General features: G+C 44.4%; 4 protein-coding genes across 13 annotated transcripts in view; all 4 read right to left on the reverse strand.

Annotated features, from left to right (window-relative positions):
* The window catches only part of LOC138597933 (protocadherin gamma-C5-like), a 456071-nt gene that overhangs the window by 343133 nt on the left and 89434 nt on the right, over positions 1-23504 (reverse strand). The gene's annotated exons all lie outside the window — the stretch shown is intronic.
* LOC138597932 (protocadherin alpha-C2-like) overlaps positions 1-23504 on the reverse strand; it is a 139240-nt gene that overhangs the window by 17690 nt on the left and 98046 nt on the right. Inside the window, exon 1 of one of the 10 annotated variants that reach the window (XM_069669502.1) lies at positions 16232-18649. The exons of 8 other annotated variants lie outside the window; for them this stretch is intronic. In XM_069669502.1, coding sequence (XP_069525603.1) covers positions 16232-18649 — 2418 coding nt within the window. Of the gene's footprint in view, positions 1-99; positions 3427-16231; positions 18650-23504 lie in introns of those variants that run through there. One more of the 10 variants, XM_069669500.1, reaches the window with a different exon arrangement.
* Positions 9336-15597, reverse strand: LOC138598430 (protocadherin alpha-8-like). The gene is made up of 2 exons (XM_069670219.1): positions 13213-15597; positions 9336-9560 (listed from the first exon to the last, which is right to left on the reverse strand). Exons 1-2 carry the CDS (start codon positions 15595-15597, stop codon positions 9336-9338), a joined length of 2610 nt encoding a protein of 869 aa, XP_069526320.1.
* LOC138598431 (protocadherin alpha-13-like) lies at positions 18675-21722 on the reverse strand. Its single transcript, XM_069670220.1, has 2 exons — positions 19353-21722; positions 18675-18758 (listed from the first exon to the last, which is right to left on the reverse strand). Exons 1-2 carry the CDS (start codon positions 21720-21722, stop codon positions 18675-18677), a joined length of 2454 nt encoding a protein of 817 aa, XP_069526321.1.

Below are 23504 nucleotides of genomic sequence, written 5' to 3' on the forward strand. Positions count from 1 at the left end.
CTCTGAGAATTTTCCGTTTATGGAGCTTGTGCTTGTGTGTCATTTATTGTTATGAGGCAATCAAAAACAACAACCACATAGATTACAGCGGACACACACCTGAATGGCAGTAGCGTCCGGCATACTGAGACGCCGTACAAATAACTGGCTCTGCCCGCTGTGGCTGGTGACGTAGCCCGAGCCCCAGGTGCCACTGTGCGGCCGTCCCGTGTTGTAGAACATAAAAGTGTCACTTCCTGACGTGGCGGTCAGGCATGTCTTATAACAGTACGTTTTGGTCATAGACCCATTTCCCCGCACTTCAATATAATGCGGTTCCACTTTGAGGTCTCGGCGCAGGGCCACATTGCTGTTTTGTTGTGCACCAGCACCAGCAACAGCACCAGCACCAGCACCAGCACCCGCACCACCTCCACCTCCTCCTCCTCCTCCACCTGCAGCTCTTCCTCCACCACCACCACCCCCTGCTGAGGTGCCCCCCTCTGGTAGACTCTTCTTGGACACGCAACACGGGGAGCAGGAACCGGGCTGGGTGCAGTAGGCATGGCAACGCACAATGGCCAGCACGAAGACGGTGACCAGGAACACGAAGGTTGTGGCACAAAGGGCGATAATGAGGTAGAGGGTGACGTTGGAGAACATCAAGGGGCTGTTGGGCCTGATGATGCGTTTGGGGTCAGGGGCTAACTTGGGTGGAAGCTCCATCACATGCACATGGATGGTGGCACTGGAGGAGAGTGGCGGGAGGCCATTATCCCGCACCCGCACGGTCAAAACAAAGGAGGTGGAGTTGTCCTCTATGACCCGCCTGGTGGTGCGGATCTCACCTGTGTACTCATGCACCTTGAACAGGTCCAGGTCTGTGTTGGTCTGCTCCAGGGTGTAGAGCAGCCAAGCGTTCTGCCCTGCATCACCATCCCACGCCGTCACCTTGCTAACCAACACTCCTGCTTCGGCGTTTTTTAACAGCGTCTCAGTGGTGCGGCTCCCGTTGGTGGCTGGGTAGACTATCCTGGGCTTATGGTCATTCTGATCCATGATGTAAACATACACTGTTGCCACTCTGCTGAGGGGAGGCACACCATTGTCCTGGGCTTTGATCTGAAAGTGAAACTCTCTGAGCTTCTCAAAGTCAAAGGCTCGCAGGGCATAGGCCTCACCTGTATTAGGTTTGATGCTGACATAGCTGGCTACAGGGATACCGTGGTTGTTGTCGTTGAGGACAGTGTAGGTGATGCGTGCGTTTTCTCCAGTGTCACCGTCTGTTGCCTTAACGACACACAGAGGTGCACCGGGAGCATTGTTCTCTGTAATATAAACAGTGTATGATGTCTGTTGAAAGCGGGGAGGGTTGTCATTCACGTCTGCAACATCCACCTTAAAGGTCATCTGAGAAGACAGAGGTGGGGTTCCTCCATCCACAGCGTTGACGGTGACGTTGTAGGATGAGATGGTTTCCCGGTCCAGGAAAGCGGATGTGACGATGGTGTAGTGGTTCCGGAAGGACTTGATCCTAAAAGGTAAATTGGGCATGATCTCCAGGGTGACTTGTTTATTCAGTCCAGAGTCACGGTCATTCACACTGATTAATGCTACCACTGTGTCAGCCCGGGCGTCCTCACGTACAGGGCTGGAGAGTGAAGACAGTACAATGTCAGGAATGTTGTCATTTACATCTAAAACTTCTACGACTACTTTACAGTGCACTGCCACAGGAGCTGGGCCCTTATCCATGGCCTGTATGTACATTTCATATGAGTTTGTCTCCTCATAGTCTATATTATTTTTCACACGGATTTCCCCTGTGTCTGTGTCCATGGAGAACATCTGTCTGACTCTTTCTGGTGTGTAACTGCTGAACGAGTAAAAAACGTCGCCATTTAGGCCCTCATCAGGGTCTGTTGCGTTTAACTTGATCACAAGTGCGCCCTTGGGAGAGTTTTCAGATAGTTTCACTTTGTACACGGAGCTGTCAAACGCAGGCACGTTATCATTGGCATCAAGGATGCGTACATTGATTTTGGCCGTGCCAGTTCTCTGCGGGGTGCCTCCATCCATGGCTGTCAGGATAAGCTGATGGGAGGGCATCTGCTCGCGGTCAAAGGGCTTTTTGAGAATCAGCTCGATGTGCTTATTGGCAAAGGCTTTTATAGAGTCCAGGGTGAGGTGGTCGTTTGGGCTGAGGCGATACTGTTTCACAGAGTTGGAGCCGTCATCTGCATCCTGAGCTCCCTCGATGTGGAACCTGGACCCAGTGAGAGCGGACTCTGACACCTCCAGCTGATATTCATCTCGAGGGAATTGTGGCGCGTTATCGTTGACGTCCAAAATCTCCACCTCCACGTTGTGCACCTCCAGCGGGTTCTCCAAAACCACCTCCAGGTTGCGTGAACAGGTGCCACTGAATTCACACACTGTCTCTCGGTCGATGCGGTCACTCACCACCAGCTTCCCTGTTTTGTGATTGATGGTGAAATATCTGCGGCCACTGTCCGATGTGATTCTGATGCGTCGCGTGGAAAGTTTTCTCACGTCCAGACCCAAATCCCGCACGATGTCACCGACCACAGCACCATTCTCTAACTCCTCCGGGATGGAGTATCGGATTTGTGCATTTGTAAAGCCACTGAGTACGAAAAGAAACAGATACAAGGAAAAAGGCACGTTCTCCTTTACACTGTAACAGCATCGCGCCGTCACAGCCATCGCAGGCAGGCAGAATTTGCGGACGGATCGGAGAAATCTTTCCGCCTTCTCAGCTTGCTGTGCGTCCCCACCCGCCTCATTAAAAACGAGGGAATAGTCCGACTATGAGCAGGACGACCACCGCATTCTCTCCGGTGCTTGTTTAAAGGGGGTTTTCTCCTGTGCATCCATGTTTTCCTGCGCTTGCCTGCCTCTGTTTTTAAAATTCTCTCTCCTCCTTGCAGAGCGGACTTTCACTGTTGCTGCCTATTGGTCTCTCTCTCTCTCTCTCTCTCTCTCTCCTCCTGCGATGTGGTGATGGTGTCTGTGGGCAAAAGGGGAGGGGGAGCCATTCGCTCAAACGATGCTGACTGCATTTCAGCACCTCCGATGAAACGATCGAGCACCATATTAAAAATAAAAAGCCAAAACGACGAAAAGACTCAGCAGTTTTATCAATCTGCAAATCTGAACACCGAACACGGAGCGGACAATGTCATCTGCTCGCTGATCTCGGTTAAATCAACTCGACAAAATCTTTTCCCCCGTTTTTTTTTTTTGTCAGCGCCACCGCCCTTTTCATTGTGCGCCTGGAAACTGATTTATGAACCAGCCTGGCGATAAGACCTCTTCGCGGATGCAGACCAACGATTAACCAGAGACCCTCCTGGCAGATTTCTGATACATGCAGACTATATTTTGAAAAAAAAAGGACAGCTGTACATGTTGTCCAAAAAGCACCGCACGATTCAGTTACTGCAGATACTCTCACCAAAAAAAAAACCATGGGAGTCAGAGGAAGTGACAGGGGAATTAAGCTTTGGTGTTGGGAGTGTATTCAAAAAGACCACCCCTCTTGTTTTATACTCACCCATCAGAAAAACACTGGGGTGGGTCTGTCCATTTCACCCTGTGTCTGTTTATCTGTTTACAAGTAGAAGTGTAGAAACACTTGAGATGTCTGATAGCTTAACAAAAAAACATCTTCTCCTTCATTATCACTTTCCCTCCACCGTCACAGATGACGATGCTTTGCACTTACACTGGTTTTAGATGTGGGTGCTTGCTGCAGAGCGCCACAGGTTCATTCACACATAAAACACAAAAGCATGTGATGTCATGAGTGGTGACGACGCTAACCGGGTCACAGACAAGATGCTCCAGATGTGACCCCTCTCCACATCTGGCACAAACACAACGCTGACCTCTCGTGACAGACACTAATGGTCATGCACACATTCAGTACAAAACAACAAAGAGTGACATCATGGAAGATTTTCTGTTACATGCACTGTCTCCATGGTCACCTGCTTTGCATGCTTAGTTTATAACTTCCCTAATTCAAAGACAAATTAGCAAGCAGCTGCAAAATCACACCATCAATCCATTCTACAGTTACGGCTGTATGCAGCGGCGATGCACAAAATGATGGGCCCCATACACAGCCGTTATGTATGGCCCCCTCCCCTCATACATGGCTATTCATTATTCTGTCTTGGAGGGCCCTTTTCATTTGAGGGTCCTGTGTAATCAGACTCCTTTTCCCTCTGACGCTCATTTTGCCTCTGTAAGCTGCAGACAGTTTCAACAGCGCATGTGTAGTGTAGCAGGTGGTGACACGCAAATCATCATGCCCTGGCTTTCCTCTAATGACTCCGGCCTCAGAACCCATGTACCTTCATTAAAGTCAGATTTTCCATTTGATTCAAGTTAATTGGATGAGACAACATACCTAATGAAATCAACATGACAGATCTGCTGACACTGTTCACTGTTTATGTGAACATAAATGCATTTCACTGTAAAATAAGTCTCAGGAAACAACAATGCTGCTAAACCAGTACTGACATTAAAACTGCGTCGAACAGATTAGAAGCTGTGAAAAATTGGCCTTTTAAGACCCAGTGCCTTCTAGATTCACCCTGGCCACTGGGTCAAAGATTCACCGCCCACATGATCTTTTTTCTCTCCTAGTGCACAGCCACTCTCACCCACGCCCGGTCTGCCCACGGCCAAGGCTGCACTTGGCATCCCGAGAGATGAGGAGAAGACAGTGAATCACTCGGATGCTCATAGTGGAAAGATACAGAGCAAGTCTTCGCACTGCAAGGCGACGAGGAGGAGGTGGAGAAACAGGGAGATGGAGAAGAAGCCAAATGTTCATGGAAGGAAGACAAATTATGAGCTATTAGTCTATAAAGTAAGTCTTATAAGTGTATATTGTTGGCTTTATTTGTCGTGCTTCTGCTAAACTTTTTTAAGAGTAACTATATTTGGCGTGGATTTCTCTCCCCACATTATTACCCCACTGAGCAGCGGTGATAACAGAGTTTCTTTGAAGTGGGGCTGACAGTCTCTGATGGTCTGCATGTAGCGTCGGCTACGCTAGCCGTGACATTTAGCAGATTTACCCGGTGGGACATGTGGCCCTCTGTGTTCGTCAGTGACACAAAGAAAGAAAACAGGAAGCGTCTATCTCGTCAGAAACAAACACAGAGCTGGATTTACATCTGACCTTTGCACCTGTCCACCCTCCCACCCCCACAGCCGCTATTCCAATGTGTTGCATATGTAACAGCTCTCTCGGCCTGTTTCAAATACAAACATCTGTTTCAGCGTTAATTGCACGTCGCTGAGCTGTGAATTGTTTCATTTTTTACTCAAGGGTGCTGCAGATGAAGCTGTCAACAGTGTTCAACCTGCAGACAGATGCCAGTCACACATGAACAAACGCCGATTTCAAACGGCTAATTGGTGTTTCAATTCAGCTAAATTAATTTCAAATTAAATGTGATCAGATATTTGGAAACATAATCAGCATTAAAAAAAGGAGGAAAACATGAAAATATAAAAATACAATGTGTTCATTTTTCAGATTATTATGTCTTTAAAAACATGTCACGTTTTGTGTTCTTAACCCCCCTTCCTCCATATTCTCACTTTCCCCAGGCAGTGTCTCGCTTTAGAGTCTCTCCAGCTGCACTTGTTAAATATCTGCTGACAAATTAAACTAGGGGATGACTGAGGGGGATGCTGGGGTTTTAAGTTATAAACACAAGAGACCATGCCTTTTGCACAGACTGAAAAAAAATAAAGGAAGTGTGGAGAAAAAAATGTCTACAGATTTGCCTGTGGATAAGAGAGATCATTCAGGTTTAGAAAGTTTGAAACTCTCTTTGTTCTCTTTCTCCGCCAGAATATTAAAACACCCCTCATCCCATCAATTATGCAAGATGGCCACCATATTAATAACACTCTCTCCACTAAGACTCAACTTCATTAATACTGTAAGCGGCCACTCTAAAAGCCATTCATATTACTTCCCCTAAGAGTCTGTTATCTGGAATCCCCCCTATTTTTAATGAGTCTGATGACAGCAGAGATTCACAGAGGAGCGGGTCACGGCCGGGCTATCATGGAGCAGTGCTCCTTACGTCACTCCCTCAGTCAACACATACACAAGCAGAGGCACTCATGCAAACTTAAAGGGCATTTTTGTGCCTGCAGGCATGCACAATCACACAGAGACAGTCAGACACACACGCACACACGTGCAGTGTAAAAACACAAATACTATTCAAGGACATACATATTTTGTCTGAATGAATGTCAGAGCAGATTTTGCTGTTGTTCTCCTCTCATTCTTATATGGTAGGGGACAGCCATCAAGGACTTAGATGAGCAGATGCACTCACTGCAGGAAATAGGAGCATGCCGGTTCTTAGAGGTCATTCTCACTACACACACTGGTTCACAGGTAATGTTTAATCCATGGCTTACTTTAATATATTTAGATAAGGAGGGGAAAGATAATTATTCTAATCTATAATCCAAAACTACTGGCTCAAAGTTTTCAATCCATTTTTTCTAGTCAAAAACTTTGCTTTGGATTTGTGCTGCTTTGTGCATGGGACAGCAGTCGTACTGTATGCTAGATTACACTACTACTGGTCAAATGTAACAGGCACCAAAATATCTATTCTATTGTCTTCATGCTACTTCAAAGATAAGGTGGAACAAAGAGGACATGGCTGCAGGCTGCTGTGTGGGTGGGCAGCATCATCTATGGTGTCAGAGATGCGTTTTCAGATTTAACAAATTAAAAAAGCTGCACTGAAATATAGAGAGTGACAATCAGGCCTTGTTAGAGGCAACAGCATAGCATTTAAATGATGGCCCTGGTCGGTGTGGTAATAGGATTTATAAAAGTGCTACTCACGAGAGAAAGAGGAAATGGGTCTGTTCATCTTTTGGTTATCTTTCGTGCTAAAGGCAAATTATAAAATATGTATAAAAAAAAATAGTATCTTTAGTCTAGGTCCTTTGAATAGCTGTGTATTAGTCGGTAAAGGAAAGGTAAACGTGAATGCCAATAACAGTGCAAAGAGAATCCGACTGTATATGTGGGAGCGGCAGCCTGAGAGCAAGAGGCATCAGAGGTGGGAGAGACAGTGAAATTGGTCCCTCTGTTGGAATAAATCGGTAGTACAAGGGTTTGACACGTGATCATCGCCCCACTGCCCATCCACACAGGCTCTCTCATTAAGCCGGAGCACTAAAGAATAATCCCAGCCATGAGTGTGTGTGTGTTTGAGAGAGAGAGAGATGGAGAAAGGATGAGAGAGAGAAGGAGGGCACAGACGTCAGACTGCAGTGACCGTCATTTTCTGACTTTTTTTCAATACAGTGACCGGAAAGGATAAAGATTAGTCAATGCACCCTCCAGAGGAGAGGCGAGAGAGAGCAGGATAAAGGATACTGAGGGCGGAATCTACAGAATCACTGCCTGTTATTGGTACAAGATCAAGTCATATATGCATTATCAAACCAGTAACTATAATATTTTCTCCTCCGATACCGATGACACACGCTGAAGAGGCAGACTCTTGTGAAAACTGCTGCATTTTGTCTCTACGGCTCTGAGATAAAATGACAATCTGCTCTAGTTTAGCTGCCACTCCCTTTAGAAATATAACTTTTTCAAATGAAATTACAAATGTGTGGAAATGAACTCTAGAAATATGTTAATAAAACCATGACTACTACTTTTCTCTGTGCACAAGAACTTTCCCATGTTTAAATCTCCCAAACAAAAGTCCCATGGTAACCACAATCCTTTTACTCAGGTGGACACAGTAAGCGGGTGGAGGCGGCATTCTCTGGGTGTGTTTGTTTGTGCTGATCCCCTGTGTACCAATTGCTTTCAAAAATAAAGGGCATGAGAGAACTAAAAGCAGCACAAATCCCTCCCTCTGGGGTCTTGCAAAGGGGTTAAACAGCTCCTTGGCTGTCCCGGTTCAGCCTGTGCATAAATCAAACAGATTCTTGTTGTGACGCTGAACAAAGCTATCAGGAAAAGCAGGCAGGCTTTGGATACTTCCCTCTTAGGATGCCCTGGCTTTGTATCCCAGCCGGATGGGAGAGGAATGGAACCCGCGTTTCTGAGCATGACAAAGCTAATCTAATGACTGCAAATACATGCCGATGCCACTAAGAGGGAGCACGGATGGAGGACGGGTTGGTGGAAGTGGAGGAGAAATGGGAGGGGGTTGGTGATAAGTTCCTTCTTTTATCTGTGACCAATTGTAAGCCTGTGATGTTCTCACTCAGCTGCAGGGCATGTATTTAATGTGTTTTTTGTCCATCTCATCCTCAGAAGCTCCAGCTTCTCACTATCTCATGCTCAAGGCTTGAGTCTGGGCTGCTGTGTTTGTGACTTCCACTAAAACCCTCTGCCATATTTAGAACCAAATCCCTTATCTCACACACTTTTCCCTTGCTTGCTCAGTTGCTTTACCCTCCCTCTGACTGGACAGTTCTGCTCACGATGCTGCACATCTTTTGATCTCTCTCTTTGTCTCTCTCTCCATCTCTCCTGCCTCCCATTGTGTCCACCCCGTTGCCTTCCTGCAGTGCATGCTGGGATGGATGTGTGGGTGGGGGGTGGGTACATACTGGCAGCTCCCTGGAAACAGACTAGTACATCATTTCATTATGGCTCGGAACAGTCTCCATGGCAACCGCAGACAGCAGCGCCATCCTCACTCACACAAAGGACACACCCTTGTAAGTAAGAAAAACAGGAAGTGCTACATAAGATGTGTGTGAGACTGTCAGAATGAAAGAAGAAGCAGAATTAGACATTTTCTTTAAACCCCTGTGCTGTTCTGTCACCTTGTATTAAATCTGGTGAGGCAAGGACATTTCTACGTCATGCTTTTGGTGCATCTGTGTAATCCACCAAAATGACCTGAATGCTTCTTCTGTAGGACTGCAATCTATGAACTGTGGACCACTTAGCTGTCTGACTCAGCCTAGATAATGTACTGTACAATCAATAATTTAATGCATTTGCAGCACTGGGGGAGGCTGGGTTAGAAGCTTTACCTGATACACACTCTAAACCCATTTCCTCATCCTTTGCATACTGACAAAAAAACCTATAGGTCTCTCATAAAGCTACCCAGATCTTTATATATTAGCATCATTATCGTGGTTCTATTCGACACCCACAGCAGAGAATTTCTGCTATAAGCACAAGAGCACAGTTTTGCTGCTCCATATCCTGTAACACGACACACTGACACACACACACACACACACACACACACACACGTTCTGATGCTTGCATGGATAAAAGCCTCTCCTCCTCATCCGCCATGACCCTTAGCCCCGCCCAACCAGTTTGGCTGTGATTGACAGTAGGTGTTGTCGGCCCCGCCCAGCCGCAGAGCAGAGCAGAAGGGAGAGCTGAGCCGAGCGGAGCTGATACCTCGATCGGTACTGAAGCTCCCTGCTGCTGCTGCTGCAGCAGCGAGTAGCGGAAAATTACCTGCCCCTCCCCCTGTCTTCCTCTCTCTCACATTCACAGAGAGCTGCAGCATACAGAACACATACTGAACCACTTTTACGCAGAGGCAGCTCCAGGCATTGTTTCAGGACCCACAGTATGGAGGCAGTATACATCCATACTGCACACACACTGTAACGCAGAAACAGCGAGGCATCTACCAAACACCGGTTCACTCAGATGGCGCATGTAGCGCGCTGCCATCTTTAAATCACACGCTGACCCACTTACAAGCTCCACATGACCGACACGCATCGCCTGTAATATGTTAAGTCTGTTTGAGAACGCAGAAAGCCCTGATTCAGTCTCTTAAAACACTGCACCGACAACACGAACGGAGTAATGCCAGATCGGGCCACGCTTGTTTTTGTGCTGAACCACTCCCTGAAATGAGGTCACATCGTCTGAGTGACTCAAAGCATCATAGATCCACTACAACACCATGCAGAAACGGTGAGCTTCCTTCCTCGAGAGTATCTGAACACAGTCCACTAGTTAGGAGCCATAATAATAGCATAAAATACATATATAAATGCAGCACAAATGTGCATGAAAATCTAGGTTTAACCACTGACAAATTCAATCATTCAGAATACATGAGGTGCCTGCGTCCTACTTGGCATGAGCAGATCAGGGCCGCCTCTACTCTGTGCACACATTAGGGATAGTAATGAAAATATATTAGATCCTGTTTACAGCGCTCTAATGCTGATAGGACACATGTCTGCAGAGATGGACCTTAATTCCCTGTTAGTTCTCTCAGCTGCTCCCCTTCTCAGCAAGTGCTGGTGAAGGAGAGGGGGAAGGGAAAGAAATCTGGCAGCATGATGGAGGAGGAGGGAGAGAAAAAAGGAGCAGACTTGAAAGAATAATATCATGTATATGTCTCTAGCCAAGCAAAACAAATAGGGACATGTTGCAGGCAGGAATAACATAAAAATATATAAAGAAATTGGAGGATGTTATTTACAAATAACATCTCAGTTTATGCATTTGTATTTTTAGAGCTGAGAATTGACAATACACAATATTATTTTTATACAGAAAGTAAAGCTGGCTTGGCAAACACTGACCCTTTCTCTTGGTGTTATTCTATTATTAGATATACACTATCCCTCATTGCCCTAAAAGTATTACCATGTTTCACAATACACTGGGGTCTATGAGTGCTGTTCCTAAAAGATATAATATCAGAACAAGGGGGCATGGTTTAATACGAATGCAGAGATATTATGAGTACAAACAGCAGAGAATAAGACGCCCCAATGGTGAATAACAGGAAGGATAATGTGTGACTCCAGAGATGCTGGTGGAAATATCTCAGGAGAGACAAATTCAACTGCAGATGTAGAACAAATATGAGCAGAGCAACATCAAAGAGTGACAAAAATAGATTATTTACGAATCAAGAATAGGCAAAAGAGCTACTGAGACAAGTTAATCTTTTATCGCTCTTATAGGCCTTTTTCGCAGAAGACAATGTAGGAGAAGTAGATGTGTAAATTAAACATTTTATGTTCGCTGTTTCTGTGTCAGGGTCATATGCATGACAGCTAACCATCACACTGTCACAGTTTACAGGGACAATTGAACACAACAGAGCAATCATTAATGTTTTACATAACCTCTGTGCTTTTCACACTATTCAAACAAAAAAAGTTTGCTGTGAAAAACGCCTTTGAATGCAATTAGTTTGGTCATCTCACATTATTCCCAGCATAACTCCTACCATGTTCGACCTAACAAATTTGCCCTGTGAATTATTATATAAGTTTTGAAGAAAAAAAATGAAGCTGTTTGTGCTTTTGTCATGAAGAGACAAAATTAATTTGGGATTGAGACACTGCACTAAGACATGATAACCTAGCCCACAGTTTCAATGAAGAACTAGAGACATTTTGTACACCCACTAGAACAACCAGACAAAGGCTAAATGTGTAAGAACATCTAATGTCAAAGTGCATAAAAACAACACCCAATAAATAGATATGCTGTCAACAGATCTCTACAGGTGCCAAAGAAAACAACTGCTCTTATCACAAAACGTGTCAACTTCAGCCTCTGGTCTGTTTACTGGTTTAAGCAAGGAAAGAAACTGGTCACCATAAGTCATCAAACAATTCTGTTTACTTCTGGTTTTCCAACTTAGCTAATTAGCTAAACATTAATCAAACATGACTTCGACAGTTCAGGGGCAGTGGAGGCTATTAGATATGAGTTATGAGTATAATTAGAAAGTCAAGATAAGGACTCACCCCGATTTACAGTGGTGATATTCGTGTAAGTCAATATAACCCATCTTAAGTCCAAAATCGCCTCACTTGTGGTCGACAGCGGCTAACTACTACCAAGATGGTTTCAATACAGCTTCCAGCCATCAGCGGCAGCACCGAGCACTGTGCCGACAGGAAATTGGAGTGTGAGGAAAGCGCGCCATTTTGGACTTGAATTGGCTTGTTGACATTCTGGGAATGTTTTTGACGAACTGAGACCAAGTCGTGTTTATGTGACAAAAATAACCGGATAAAATCGACCCAATTCGCCTGAAAGGCTGCCAGGATGTTCAACTTTTATCAGGTGAGTATGTGTTTTCAATATATAACCGATGAGTTACTGAGTGGACCATTAATACACTGGCAGTGAGTGCTACAAACTTCTATGTAAAGAAGCTTCGACTAACTACCAGCTGAACAGCAAAAATCCGCTTTACACAGTTGAAATGTAAGTTGAATGTGTTCCAAACAATATTCGCTTTGCTAGTAGCTTTTCCTCCAGTTAAATGAGCTAAATTCGGCTGAGCTTTGCTATTTTATGGCAGTCATATGCGGAGGTGATGCTTTTGCGTGGTGCATTCAAGCTAGCTCGAAATGCTGTGGTTGAGCATTTGGAACAAACGGATAACCGTTGGAGACGTTACTTTGTAATACATGGGTGGTTTGAGAAGCTACGTTTTTACAAATACAGTATGTGCCCTTTTCTTGCAGTGACTGGGTTGACTTTGAATCCATTAAAACTGCTGTGAATCCAAGGTGACTTGATAACTACCACGGCTGTCATATGAAGCGAGCAACACCTTCACTAGAACCAGCTTTCAAGCATGCTGATGGTGGGTAAAATATAGCTAACTACGTTTGTGGTGGATTTAAAATGTATAGTCATGGTCCAGTGCGTCTTCAGTCTCCCATCATACATTGCTTTATGTGAACATGTTTATGATTTTTTATGATGTATATTCATCATTTAGTTTCATAAATCTATTTATTAACGAGTTGTCACACAAAACAGTTGTTAATACAAGGCTTTTTGCTACCAGAAATGCTTGAGTGCTGCTTTTCATGACGTTACTCGCAAATTATCACTAGTTACTGTATTACTCCGTTATTTTTATGGCTACTGTCACTTTACAACATTTTTATATGCAGTGAAAATATGTTTTTCCGATTTTAGTTTTGGCAGTACTACCCACCGTGGTTTTGTGCAGGGGTCTTAGGACTAACTCTAACAGGCCCTCGTGGTTTCAGTACCATGGACAGCGCTTATGCTAGAAATATGCAGAGAAGGAAGGAAAAGCTGGCAACTGAAACGCATAGCCAACAGAGCTTGTAGTTTATATACTGGGTAAGACGATGCATTTGCAAAACTTGTAGTCTATAAACTTACAGCCTGTTGTATCTTACCTTTTCCTTATTTGGTAAAGTCTGAGTTTGTGTAAAAGTGTCTCCTCCATTAATACTGATGAGTTCACCATCTACTGGCGGAAATGGTGCGGGGAAAACCACTACGTCACTCTTGAGCGTGTCTGAGCTGAAACACACGTCATACTGCTGAGTAGATTTCGAGTAAGACCAGCTCCCGTCAGGGTGGGTGGTGATCATTGGGGCGCCGTACCTGCTGAAAGTGCCGTCTGTCCTGTGGCATCTGACAGCTATTAAACTGATGAGGCTCAGTAGGAAGATGACTGACACCGCCACAATGGCGATCAGCAGATACAGGTTTAAATCAGAGAAGCTCTCCTCCTTTATCGGCACATGTCTGAACTGAGTCTGGATGTCAGCTGTGCTCTCAACCACCACCACATCAATAGACACAGTAGCTGACAGGGAGGGTTCTCCGTTATCAGAAACCAACACCACCAAGGGGTGAGTTTTCAGGTCGTTGTCACTCATTCTCCTCTTAGTCCTGATTTCTCCGGTGCTGGTTCCGATCCGGAAGAGGTTGTTTCCTTTGGGCTCAGAGAGGTGATAAGAAAGCAGCGCGTTGTATCCAGAGTCTGCGTCTACAGCCCTGATCTTTGCCACAAAGTATCCCGCTTCAGCAGAATAGGGGATGTTCTCACTGTTTACGGAGCCGTGCTCAGAATAGGGCGCGAGAATAGTTGGATTATTGTCATTCTCATCCAGGATCAAAACGTTCACAGTCACGTTGCTGCTGAGCGGAGGAACACCAGAGTCTGTGGCCTGAACTTTGAATTGAAACGTTTTCAGCTCCTCGTAGTTAAAAGACTGCAGGCTGACTATATCTCCTGTCTCTGAGTTGAGGTTTATAACTGATCCTATTACATTGCTTTTAGGATTCACATTAATTACTGAAAACGTCACCTTTGCATTTTCGTCTACATCCGGGTCATCTGCAGTCATAGTATATAAAACAGCACCGACTGGACTGTTCTCTTTCACAAAAATGTTTATCTCCGGCTCTTTAAAACGAGGTGCGTTGTCATTGACATCAGAGACGTGAACTGTAATAACGCTCATGGTGGAAAGAGGCGGAACCCCTTCGTCAGACGCTGTTATTGTCACATTATACTGAGAGGCTCGTTCTCTGTCTAGGGTTCCGTCTACCACCAGAGAATAATGGTTCTTGTATGTGTTTTTTATTTTAAACGGCACTGGATCAACTATTCTAACCTGAACAACACCATTATTATCTGCGTCGTTATCTCTGACCGTTATGAGTCCCACCATTGTATCTATGGGTGCGTCTTCCCGTACCACGTTTTCTAAAGATGTTACTGATATTTCTGGTGGGTTGTCATTAACATCCGTGATTTCAACGAGCACTTTACAGTGAGATGCTCTTGGACTGGACCCTTTGTCTTTCGCTTGAACTCTGATTTCCACTGCGTTGCTTTTCTCGTGATCCAATTCACCCTGTACCGTAATCTCACCGGTAATGAGATCAATGCCAAATTTGTCCACATCATTATCACTGTCGTGATTGATAATAGAATACTGAATTTCTCCGTTTGAACCCTCGTCTAAATCTTTAGCGTGCACAGAAATAACGGCTGCGCCGTGCGGTGTGTTCTCGCTCACTCTTGCTTTGTACAGCGGCTTGTCAAAAATAGGAATATTATCATTGACATCTTGAACATTAACGGTGATATGTAACGTGCCTGATTTAGGGGGTTTTCCTCCATCTACAGCTGTCAGTGTTAGTTTAATAATAGGCTCTTTCTCTCGGTCTAACGCTTTCTGCAGCACCATTTCAGCAGACATAGTCGGCTCTCCACCATTCTGCACATCCAGGGTGAAATGTTCATTTTGACTTAGCTTGTAGCCCTTAACCGAAAAACTACCGACATCTGCATCAAATGCCTTTGCTAGTGTAAATCTTTCACCAGGAAAAGCTGACTCCGACACGTTTAGAACCATTCCTGGTATCCGAAATGTGGGTGCATTGTCGTTTATATCCACAATTTTAACCTCAAAGCGATGCAGATTGAGCGGAGATTTCACAATGGCTTCCACTTCCAGAGAACACTTGACATTACGAGAGCAGAGCTCCTCTCGGTCTATTCTGTCTTTCACCAGAAGAATCCCAGTCTTTACATTTACTTCGAAGTACCTCGTGTTAGGTCCTGAAATCTGAAAACTTCGCGTTTCCAATTCTTGTACATCTAAATGCAAGTCTTTCGCCAAATTCCCCACAGTGGTACCCGGGCTCGACTCCTCCGTAACAGAATACACAATCTGTGCTGCTGCGAGACTCCATGTGTGAGAAACGAGGAACAAAAAATAAATCCAATATCGTAAAATAGTCCCTTGTTGCATCCTCTCCATATGCCCTTTAACAAGTTAATTCGAAGAAATCAATCCAGCGGTAACATGACGATACACCCCGATCAGAGCCCCTCAAAACAGCGAGGATGTTCAGTACTGCTACGAACAAAGAATGACAAACCTCTATGTCAGATGAAAAGGGAGGAGCGTCGCACAGAAAAGAAAAAGTTTAAACTCTATGAGCTGATAGCGACATCTTGTGGTGATGTTGACGTTGGCGTCAATTCAAGATGGAGAGAAATGATGAAGCCATAGATATAAAACTTTTGAGAGAGATTAAGTTTCTCAAGATCTTACTGATTTGCCATAAAGTTAAAAGTGACAAACACAATCACCTTGCGTTTTAGCAAAAGTAGGAAGACTCAATATCTATTAAATGAGGAATGAGCAAGAGACATTATTAGAGAAGACATGCTGGAAGGTCCTAAAGTGCTGCATGCCACAAATAATCTCAATAGGTACAGAGAAAAAAGTTAAAAGAATATCAAATCGTTACTGTAAGTAGAATTTCAATTGATCACAGTAAACTACAATTGTCAAAGATAACACAAATATGTTGTGTTGACTCCAAATTGGTCAGCTGCTTTAAGAATAACACTACATTATTCCATGTTTGGTGCACCATCACGCTTACCTTTTCTTTATTAGGTAAAGTCTGAGTTCTTGTAAAAGTGTCTCCTCCATTTATACTGATCAGTTCACCATCTACAGGTGGAAATGGTGCGGGGAAAACCACTACGTCACTCTTGAGTGTGTCTGAACTGAAACACACGTCATACTGCTGCGTAGATTTCGAGTAAGACCAGCTCCCGTCAGGGTGGGTGGTGATCATTGGGGCTCCGTACCTGCTGAAAGTGCCGTCTGTCCTGTGGCATCTGACAGCTATTAAACTGATGAGGCTCAGCAGGAAGATGACTGAAACCGCCACAATGGCGATCAGCAGATACAGGTTTAAATCAGAGAAGCTGTCCTCCTTTATGGGCACATGTCTGAACTGAGTCTGGATGTCAGCTGTGCTCTCAACCACCACCACATCAATAGACACAGTAGCTGACAGGGAGGGTTCTCCGTTATCAGAAACCAACACCACCAAGGGGTGAGTTTTCAGGTCATTGTCACTCATTCTCCTCTTAGTCCTGATTTCTCCGGTGCTGGTTCCAATCCGGAAGAGGTTGTTTCCTTTGGGCTCAGAGAGGTGATAAGAAAGCAGCGCGTTGTATCCAGAGTCTGCGTCTACAGCCCTGATCTTTGCCACAAAGTATCCCGCTTCAGCAGAATAGGGGATGCTCTCGCTGTTAACGGAGCCGTGCTCAGAATAGGGCGCGAGAATAGTTGGATTATTGTCATTCTCATCCAGGATCAAAACGTTCACAGTCACGTTGCTGCTGAGCGGAGGAACACCAGAGTCTGTGGCCTGAACTTTAAACTGAAACGTTTTCAGCTCCTCGTAGTTAAAAGACTGCAGGCTGACTATATCTCCTGTCTCTGAGTTGATGTTTACAACAGAAGTTACTGGAATACTTTTGGAAATGCCATCTAGTGATGAATATGTTACTTTCGCATTTTCTCCTACATCAGGATCAACTGCAGTGATTTTAAAGATAGTAGCTCCCACTGCACTATTCTCTTTCACATAGACATTAATAACAGGCTCTGAGAATAGAGGGGCGTTATCATTCACATCAGAAATGTGAACAGGAATAACACTGGTGCTGGAGAGAGGCGGAGTGCCTTCATCTATGGCTATGATGGTGACATTATATTGAGAAACACTCTCTCTGTCAAGAGGTCCATCCACTGTTAAAGAGTAATAGTTTTTGTAGTTTAGCTTTAGCTTAAAAGGCACCAGCCCAAGAATGTTAGCACTAGTGAGGCCATTTTTACCCCCGTCTTTGTCTGTCACAGTCACCAAAGCCACCACTGTTCCTACCTCTGCATCCTCTTTAACTGGACTCATAAGAGAGGTGATGATAATTTCAGGTATATTGTCATTAATATCAGTTACTTCCACTAACACTTTACCATGCACACTTCGAGAGGGTGTGCCTTTATCTCTTGCCTGTACTCGAATATCATATGCTGCATTCTCCTCATAGTCTACTTTTCCTGTTACTGTTATTTCCCCTGTGTCTGGGTTTATAGAGAACAAAGCTTCAGGATTGAAATTTCCCCTTTCAATAAATGAATAGACAATCTCACTATTAATTCCCTCATCTAAATCTGTAGCACTTACAGTCAGTATGGATGTCAGAGGTGGAGCGTTTTCTGTGACCTGGGCCTTATAGAGAGTTTGACTAAATACTGGCCCATTGTCATTTGTATCCATGACATTGACAACTATTTTTAATGTCCCTGACCGGGCAGGTTTTCCTCCGTCCAGAGCGGTTAAAGTCAGGTGAATAACGGACTGTTTCTCCCTGTCTAATGATTTCCGTAGCACCAGCTCAGCAGACTCGATATGCTCTCCGCCGCTTTGTACATCCAGTGAGAAATAATCATTCTGACTCAGCTTGTAGCTTTTTACCGAGTTACTGCCCGTGTCTGCGTCGTTTGCCACTGGGAGTAGATACCTCTCCCCGGTAACAGAAGATTCCGAAATATTGAAAGTCTTCTCCTTTTCTCGAAAGGATGGTGCATTATCGTTAATGTCGATAATCTGTACCTCTATGCGATGCAGATGCATTGGGTGGCTGAGAATGGCTTCTATATTCAGAGAACATTTTGCCGTATTTGGACACAGCTCTTCGCGATCGATCCTATCACAAACATAAAGAGCACCCGTTTTCAAATCCACATCGAAATATTTCTTAGAATTCCCAGATACAACTCGTAAATCCCGTTTTTCCAATTCGTGAACATTAATTTGTAATTCCTTAGCGAGATTTCCCACTGCCGTCCCTTTGTCAACCTCCTCGGAAACGGAGAACGAGAGCTGCGCCTTGGAGCCATCACACAAACAAAGCAAAGCTATCACTTGTATCCAAATCGTGACCGTTAGTCCTCCACGTCCCATCGCTGCTACAGAAGGAAAAAAATCATCATTTTCGACCATGTCCGCACTTTAGGTGAATAAAAGACTAAGCTCTCTCTGTCTTGTGACCATTTGTGTATTTCCTCACAAAGCACTGCTGGACTGGTGATGCCTCGCGGAGAGGAGGAGTCTGGGAAAAAAAGGAGCCACACGGATATTGTGGTCTCCAGCGACACCAGCTGTTACTTTTTTGCTACCGTACAAAGAGCTAGATATGAAATTCTTAAACATACTGTTGCCTGTATTTGTCCAGAAGTTTAAAGCAGTGGAAAGAAAAATTTCAGTGGAAAATGTGGTCATACCTGGTTCACTAAGAAATTCATCAGGGCGACATACAATAAAGACTGGGTAGATAGTCAGCCAATAAGGTTGAGTTAATTTAAGGACGAGGCAGCATTTGTTCGTACACGCAAAACCACAATCCAGAGTTCAGCACCATGGACAGCGCATTCACTGGTCAGCAGTATAACAAAGATCTAATTTGAGCAATGATTTCTCTGCTTATAATACCATTATTCAATGGCTTTTCTTTAACATACAACAATACAATTACTTCCAATGACCATTGCTTTGTATACCATATCGTTCACAACGATAGATTCGAAACTTCGAACATTGTTAGGGATAAACAAAATCATACAACAATCACCCAACACTTTCAAAAATGCAATGACTCTATCACCAGAAAGAAACGAATAATGCACTTGGTCCACAAACAACTCACCTTTTCTTTATTAGGTAAAGTCTGAGTCCGGGTAAAAGTGTCTCCTCCGTTTATACTGATCAGTTCGCCATCTACAGGCGGAAACGGTGCGGGGAAAACCACTACGTCACTCTTGAGCGTGTCTGAGCTGAAACACACGTCATACTGCTGCGTAGATTTTGAGTAAGACCAGCTCCCGTCAGGGTGGGTGGTGATCATTGGGGCTCCGTACCTGCTGAAAGTGCCGTCTGTCCTGTGGCATCTGACAGCTATTAAACTGATGAGGCTCAGCAGGAAGATGACTGACACCGCCACAATGGCGATCAGCAGATACAGGTTTAAATCAGAGAAGCTCTCCTCCTTTATGGGCACATGTCTGAACTGAGTCTGGATGTCAGCTGTGCTCTCAACCACCACCACATCAATAGACACAGTAGCTGACAGGGAGGGTTCTCCGTTATCAGAAACCAACACCACCAAGGGGTGAGTTTTCAGGTCATTGTCACTCATTCTCCTCTTAGTCCTGATTTCTCCGGTGCTGGTTCCCATCCGGAAGAGGTTGTTTCCTTTTGGCTCAGAGAGGTGATAAGAAAGCAGCGCGTTGTATCCAGAGTCTGCGTCTACAGCCCTGATCTTTGCCACAAAGTATCCCGCTTCAGCAGAATAGGGGATGCTCTCGCTGTTAACGGAGCCGTGCTCAGAATAGGGCGCAAGAATAGTTGGATTATTGTCATTCTCATCCAGGATCAAAACGTTCACAGTCACGTTGCTGCTGAGCGGAGGAACGCCAGAGTCTGTGGCCTGAACTTTAAACTGAAACGTTTTTAATTCCTCATAGTTAAAAGACTGCAGGCTGACTATATCTCCTGTCTCTGAGTTGATGTTCACAACAGAAGTTATTGGAATACTTTTTGAATCAACATCTAATGAGTACGTCACTCTGGCATTTTCGTTCATATCAGGATCGACTGCAGTTATAGTATAGATACGAGCTCCGACGGGGCTGTTTTCTTTCACATAAATATTGATCACAGGTTCGAGAAAATGAGGCGAGTTATCATTTACATCAGAGACCTGAACTGTAATAACGCCGGTGCTGGATAAAGGCGGGGTCCCTTCATCAGCAGCTACAATTGTCACATTGTAAAAAGAGCATTCTTCTCTGTCAAGGGGTCCGTCTACAACTAACGAGTAATAATTTTTATAATTAGAATTCAACTTAAATGGTGAAGAACCGATTAGTTTGCACTGAGTCTGGCCGTTTTTTCCTCCATCTTTATCAGTCACTGTCACTAAAGCAACAACGCTTCCTATTTCAGCATCTTCTTTAACGGGGTTCATGAGTGACGTCACTACAATTTCTGGGGCATTGTCATTTACATCAACTACCTCCACCAGGAGCTTTCCATTTGCCCTCCGAGGTAAAACCCCGTGGTCTGTTGCTTGAACATGAATCTCATATGCTGGCTGTGCTTCATAATCTAACATTGCCTTTACCGTGATCTCTCCAGTGTCTGCACTAATTAAGAACACATCAGCAGGATTGAAGTTTCCACGCTTAACAAACGAGTAAGTGAGCCTCCCGTTGTCCCCTTCGTCTAAATCGGTGGCACTCATTTGTATTACTAATGATCCAGCTGGTGCATTTTCATTTACCCGTGCCTTGTAAAGGGTTTTACTAAATGATGGCGTGTTATCATTTGCATCCAGAACATTTACATTTATATTTAAGCTTCCGGTTTTCGGAGGCTTTCCTCCATCTACAGCTGTCAGAGTAAGTTTAACAACAGCTTGTTTTTCCCGATCTAAAGCTTTTAACAACACTAATTCAGCAGACACACTATGTTCTCCGCCGCTCTGCACGTCTAGGGAGAAATATTCATTTGGACTCAGCCTGTAAGTCTTGACAGAATTGCTCCCCGTATCTGCATCAATAGCCAGGGGAAGCAAGAAGTGCTCGCCCGTAGGAGACAATTCAGATATGTTAAGTGAATATGAATTTTCTACGAAGGCTGGCGCGTTGTCATTTAAATCAACGATTACCACCTCGATGCGGTGGAGAACCATAGGGTCACTCAGTATGGCCTCTAAGTTAAGTGTGCATTTTATCGTGTTTGGACAAAGCTCCTCGCGGTCTATTCGTTCATTAACACAAAGATCCCCCGTTTTAAAATTTGCCTCGAAATATCTCTTACTGTATCCAGACACGATATTTAGATTCCTCGTTTGCAGGTCTCGGACGTTGACGTTTAAATTCTTTGCGAGATTCCCGACCACGGTCCCTTTGTCCGCCTCCTCGGAAACAGAGTAGGATATCTGTGCAGTACACCAGTCGCATAAAAACAACGTAAAGAGCCAACAGACAAATCCGTTATTTCTTCCACTGCCCATGGCTGCGTCCAAAGAAACTGACGAGAAGCAAAATATAATTCATCCATTAAAGGCCACTCAGTCGGCGAGCATTTTAAATCCCATACACCCCTGTTCTCTCCTTCTCATCGCCACTCGTCTTTCTCTCACAAAGCACTCGCAGTCTGCTGACGCCTCACATCGAGAGGAGGAGACTGAAAACAGCGACCTCACCAAGACGTGGTCATCAGCGACCCCACGCGTTACAACTTAGATATGAAAGTAATTGAAACATTAATAGCACACTTTGTAAGTCTCATATCCTAACAGTTTTATATAGATGTACAACAGAACTTTAAGTTTTCTTTAGCCAGTTGCGTAAAGAGAAAAACATCACACTGAATAGTCACAAATGTCTGCAGAACAATGACAGTGAGCTCTATTTACCTTAAAATGTATAACATGGAAAATAAAGTCAAAACTTTGGTAAAAACATTGAGTTCAAAGGCATGGACAGTGTCTCCATATAACTGAGTTAACAACAAATTTCAACATTGCGATCACGATCTCAAGAATGTTAAGGACGGAAAAAACATGCCACCTTAAAAACAAAAAAGCATAAAGAACGTACGAACTAACACCTGAAGCATTCAATTATGAAGCCGCAAAAGACAAAGAAGACACCAGTATGATTTAAGAACCACGGACAGCAACCCACAGAAATGCTAGCAGGGGATGTCCACTATTTCACAACTTAAGACAAGCTCGTATTTTTTTGTGCAAATGTATGTACATTATGTTCTTTGTATTGGATTTAAGGGAATTAGAAATTCTTAACTATGAATTTCTTATTATAATTACTGTCAAGGTATCAAGTCATGGAGCAAACGGAGTAATAGGCTGCAAAAAAAACTCACCTTTTCCTTATTAGGTAAAGTCTGTGTTCTTGTAAAAGTGTCTCCTCCATTTATACTGATCAGTTCACCATCTACAGGTGGAAACGGTGCGGGGAAAACCACTACGTCACTCTTGAGCGTGTCTGAGCTGAAACACACGTCATACTGCTGAGTAGATTTCGAGTAAGACCAGCTCCCGTCAGGGTGGGTGGTGATCATTGGGGCGCCGTACCTGCTGAAAGTGCCGTCTGTCCTGTGGCATCTGACAGCTATTAAACTGATGAGGCTCAGCAGGAAGATGACTGACACCGCCACAATGGCGATCAGCAGATACAGGTTTAAATCAGAGAAGCTCTCCTCCTTTATGGGCACATGTCTGAACTGAGTCTGGATGTCAGCTGTGCTCTCAACCACCACCACATCAATAGACACAGTAGCTGACAGGGAGGGTTCTCCGTTGTCAGAAACCAACACCACCAAGGGGTGAGTTTTCAGGTCATTGTCACTCATTCTCCTCTTAGTCCTGATTTCTCCGGTGCTGGTTCCCATACGGAAGAGGTTGTTTCCTTTTGGCTCAGAGAGGTGATAAGAAAGCAGCGCGTTGTATCCAGAGTCTGCGTCTACAGCCCTGATCTTTGCCACAAAGTATCCCGCTTCAGCAGAATAGGGGATGCTCTCACTGTTGACGGAGCCGTGCTCAGAATAGGGCGCAAGAATAGTTGGATTATTGTCATTCTCATCCAGGATCAAAACGTTCACAGTCACGTTGTTGCTGAGCGGAGGAACACCAGAGTCTGTGGCCTGAACTTTAAACTGAAACGTTTTCAGCTCCTCGTAGTTAAAAGACTGCAGGCTGACTATATCTCCTGTCTCTGAGTTGATGTTTACGACTGATGTGGTTGGAATATTTCTTGGAGAACTGTCTAAC

This window comes from Semicossyphus pulcher, unplaced genomic scaffold (genome assembly GCF_022749685.1).
Source record: "Semicossyphus pulcher isolate SPU_LCO1_2020_fin unplaced genomic scaffold, fSemPul1.0.p SCAF_2, whole genome shotgun sequence".
In the NCBI taxonomy this organism is placed as follows: domain Eukaryota; kingdom Metazoa; phylum Chordata; class Actinopteri; order Labriformes; family Labridae; genus Semicossyphus; species Semicossyphus pulcher.

Bases quoted from the DNA above. Each gene is read 5' to 3' on its own strand.
- LOC138598430 (XM_069670219.1), bottom strand. From the start codon at position 15,597: ATGGAGAGGATGCAACAAGGGACTATTTTACGATATTGGATTTATTTT. The intron at 9,561-13,212 runs GTAAGATACAAC...TGTATGCTGCAG, and splicing joins CTTTACCAAATAAGGAAAAG to CTCTCTGTGAATGTGAGAGA.
- LOC138598431 (XM_069670220.1), bottom strand. From the start codon at position 21,722: ATGGGCAGTGGAAGAAATAACGGATTTGTCTGTTGGCTCTTTACGTTG. The intron at 18,759-19,352 runs GTGAGTTGTTTG...TTTTTTTCCCAG, and splicing joins CTTTACCTAATAAAGAAAAG to ACTCCTCCTCTCCGCGAGGC.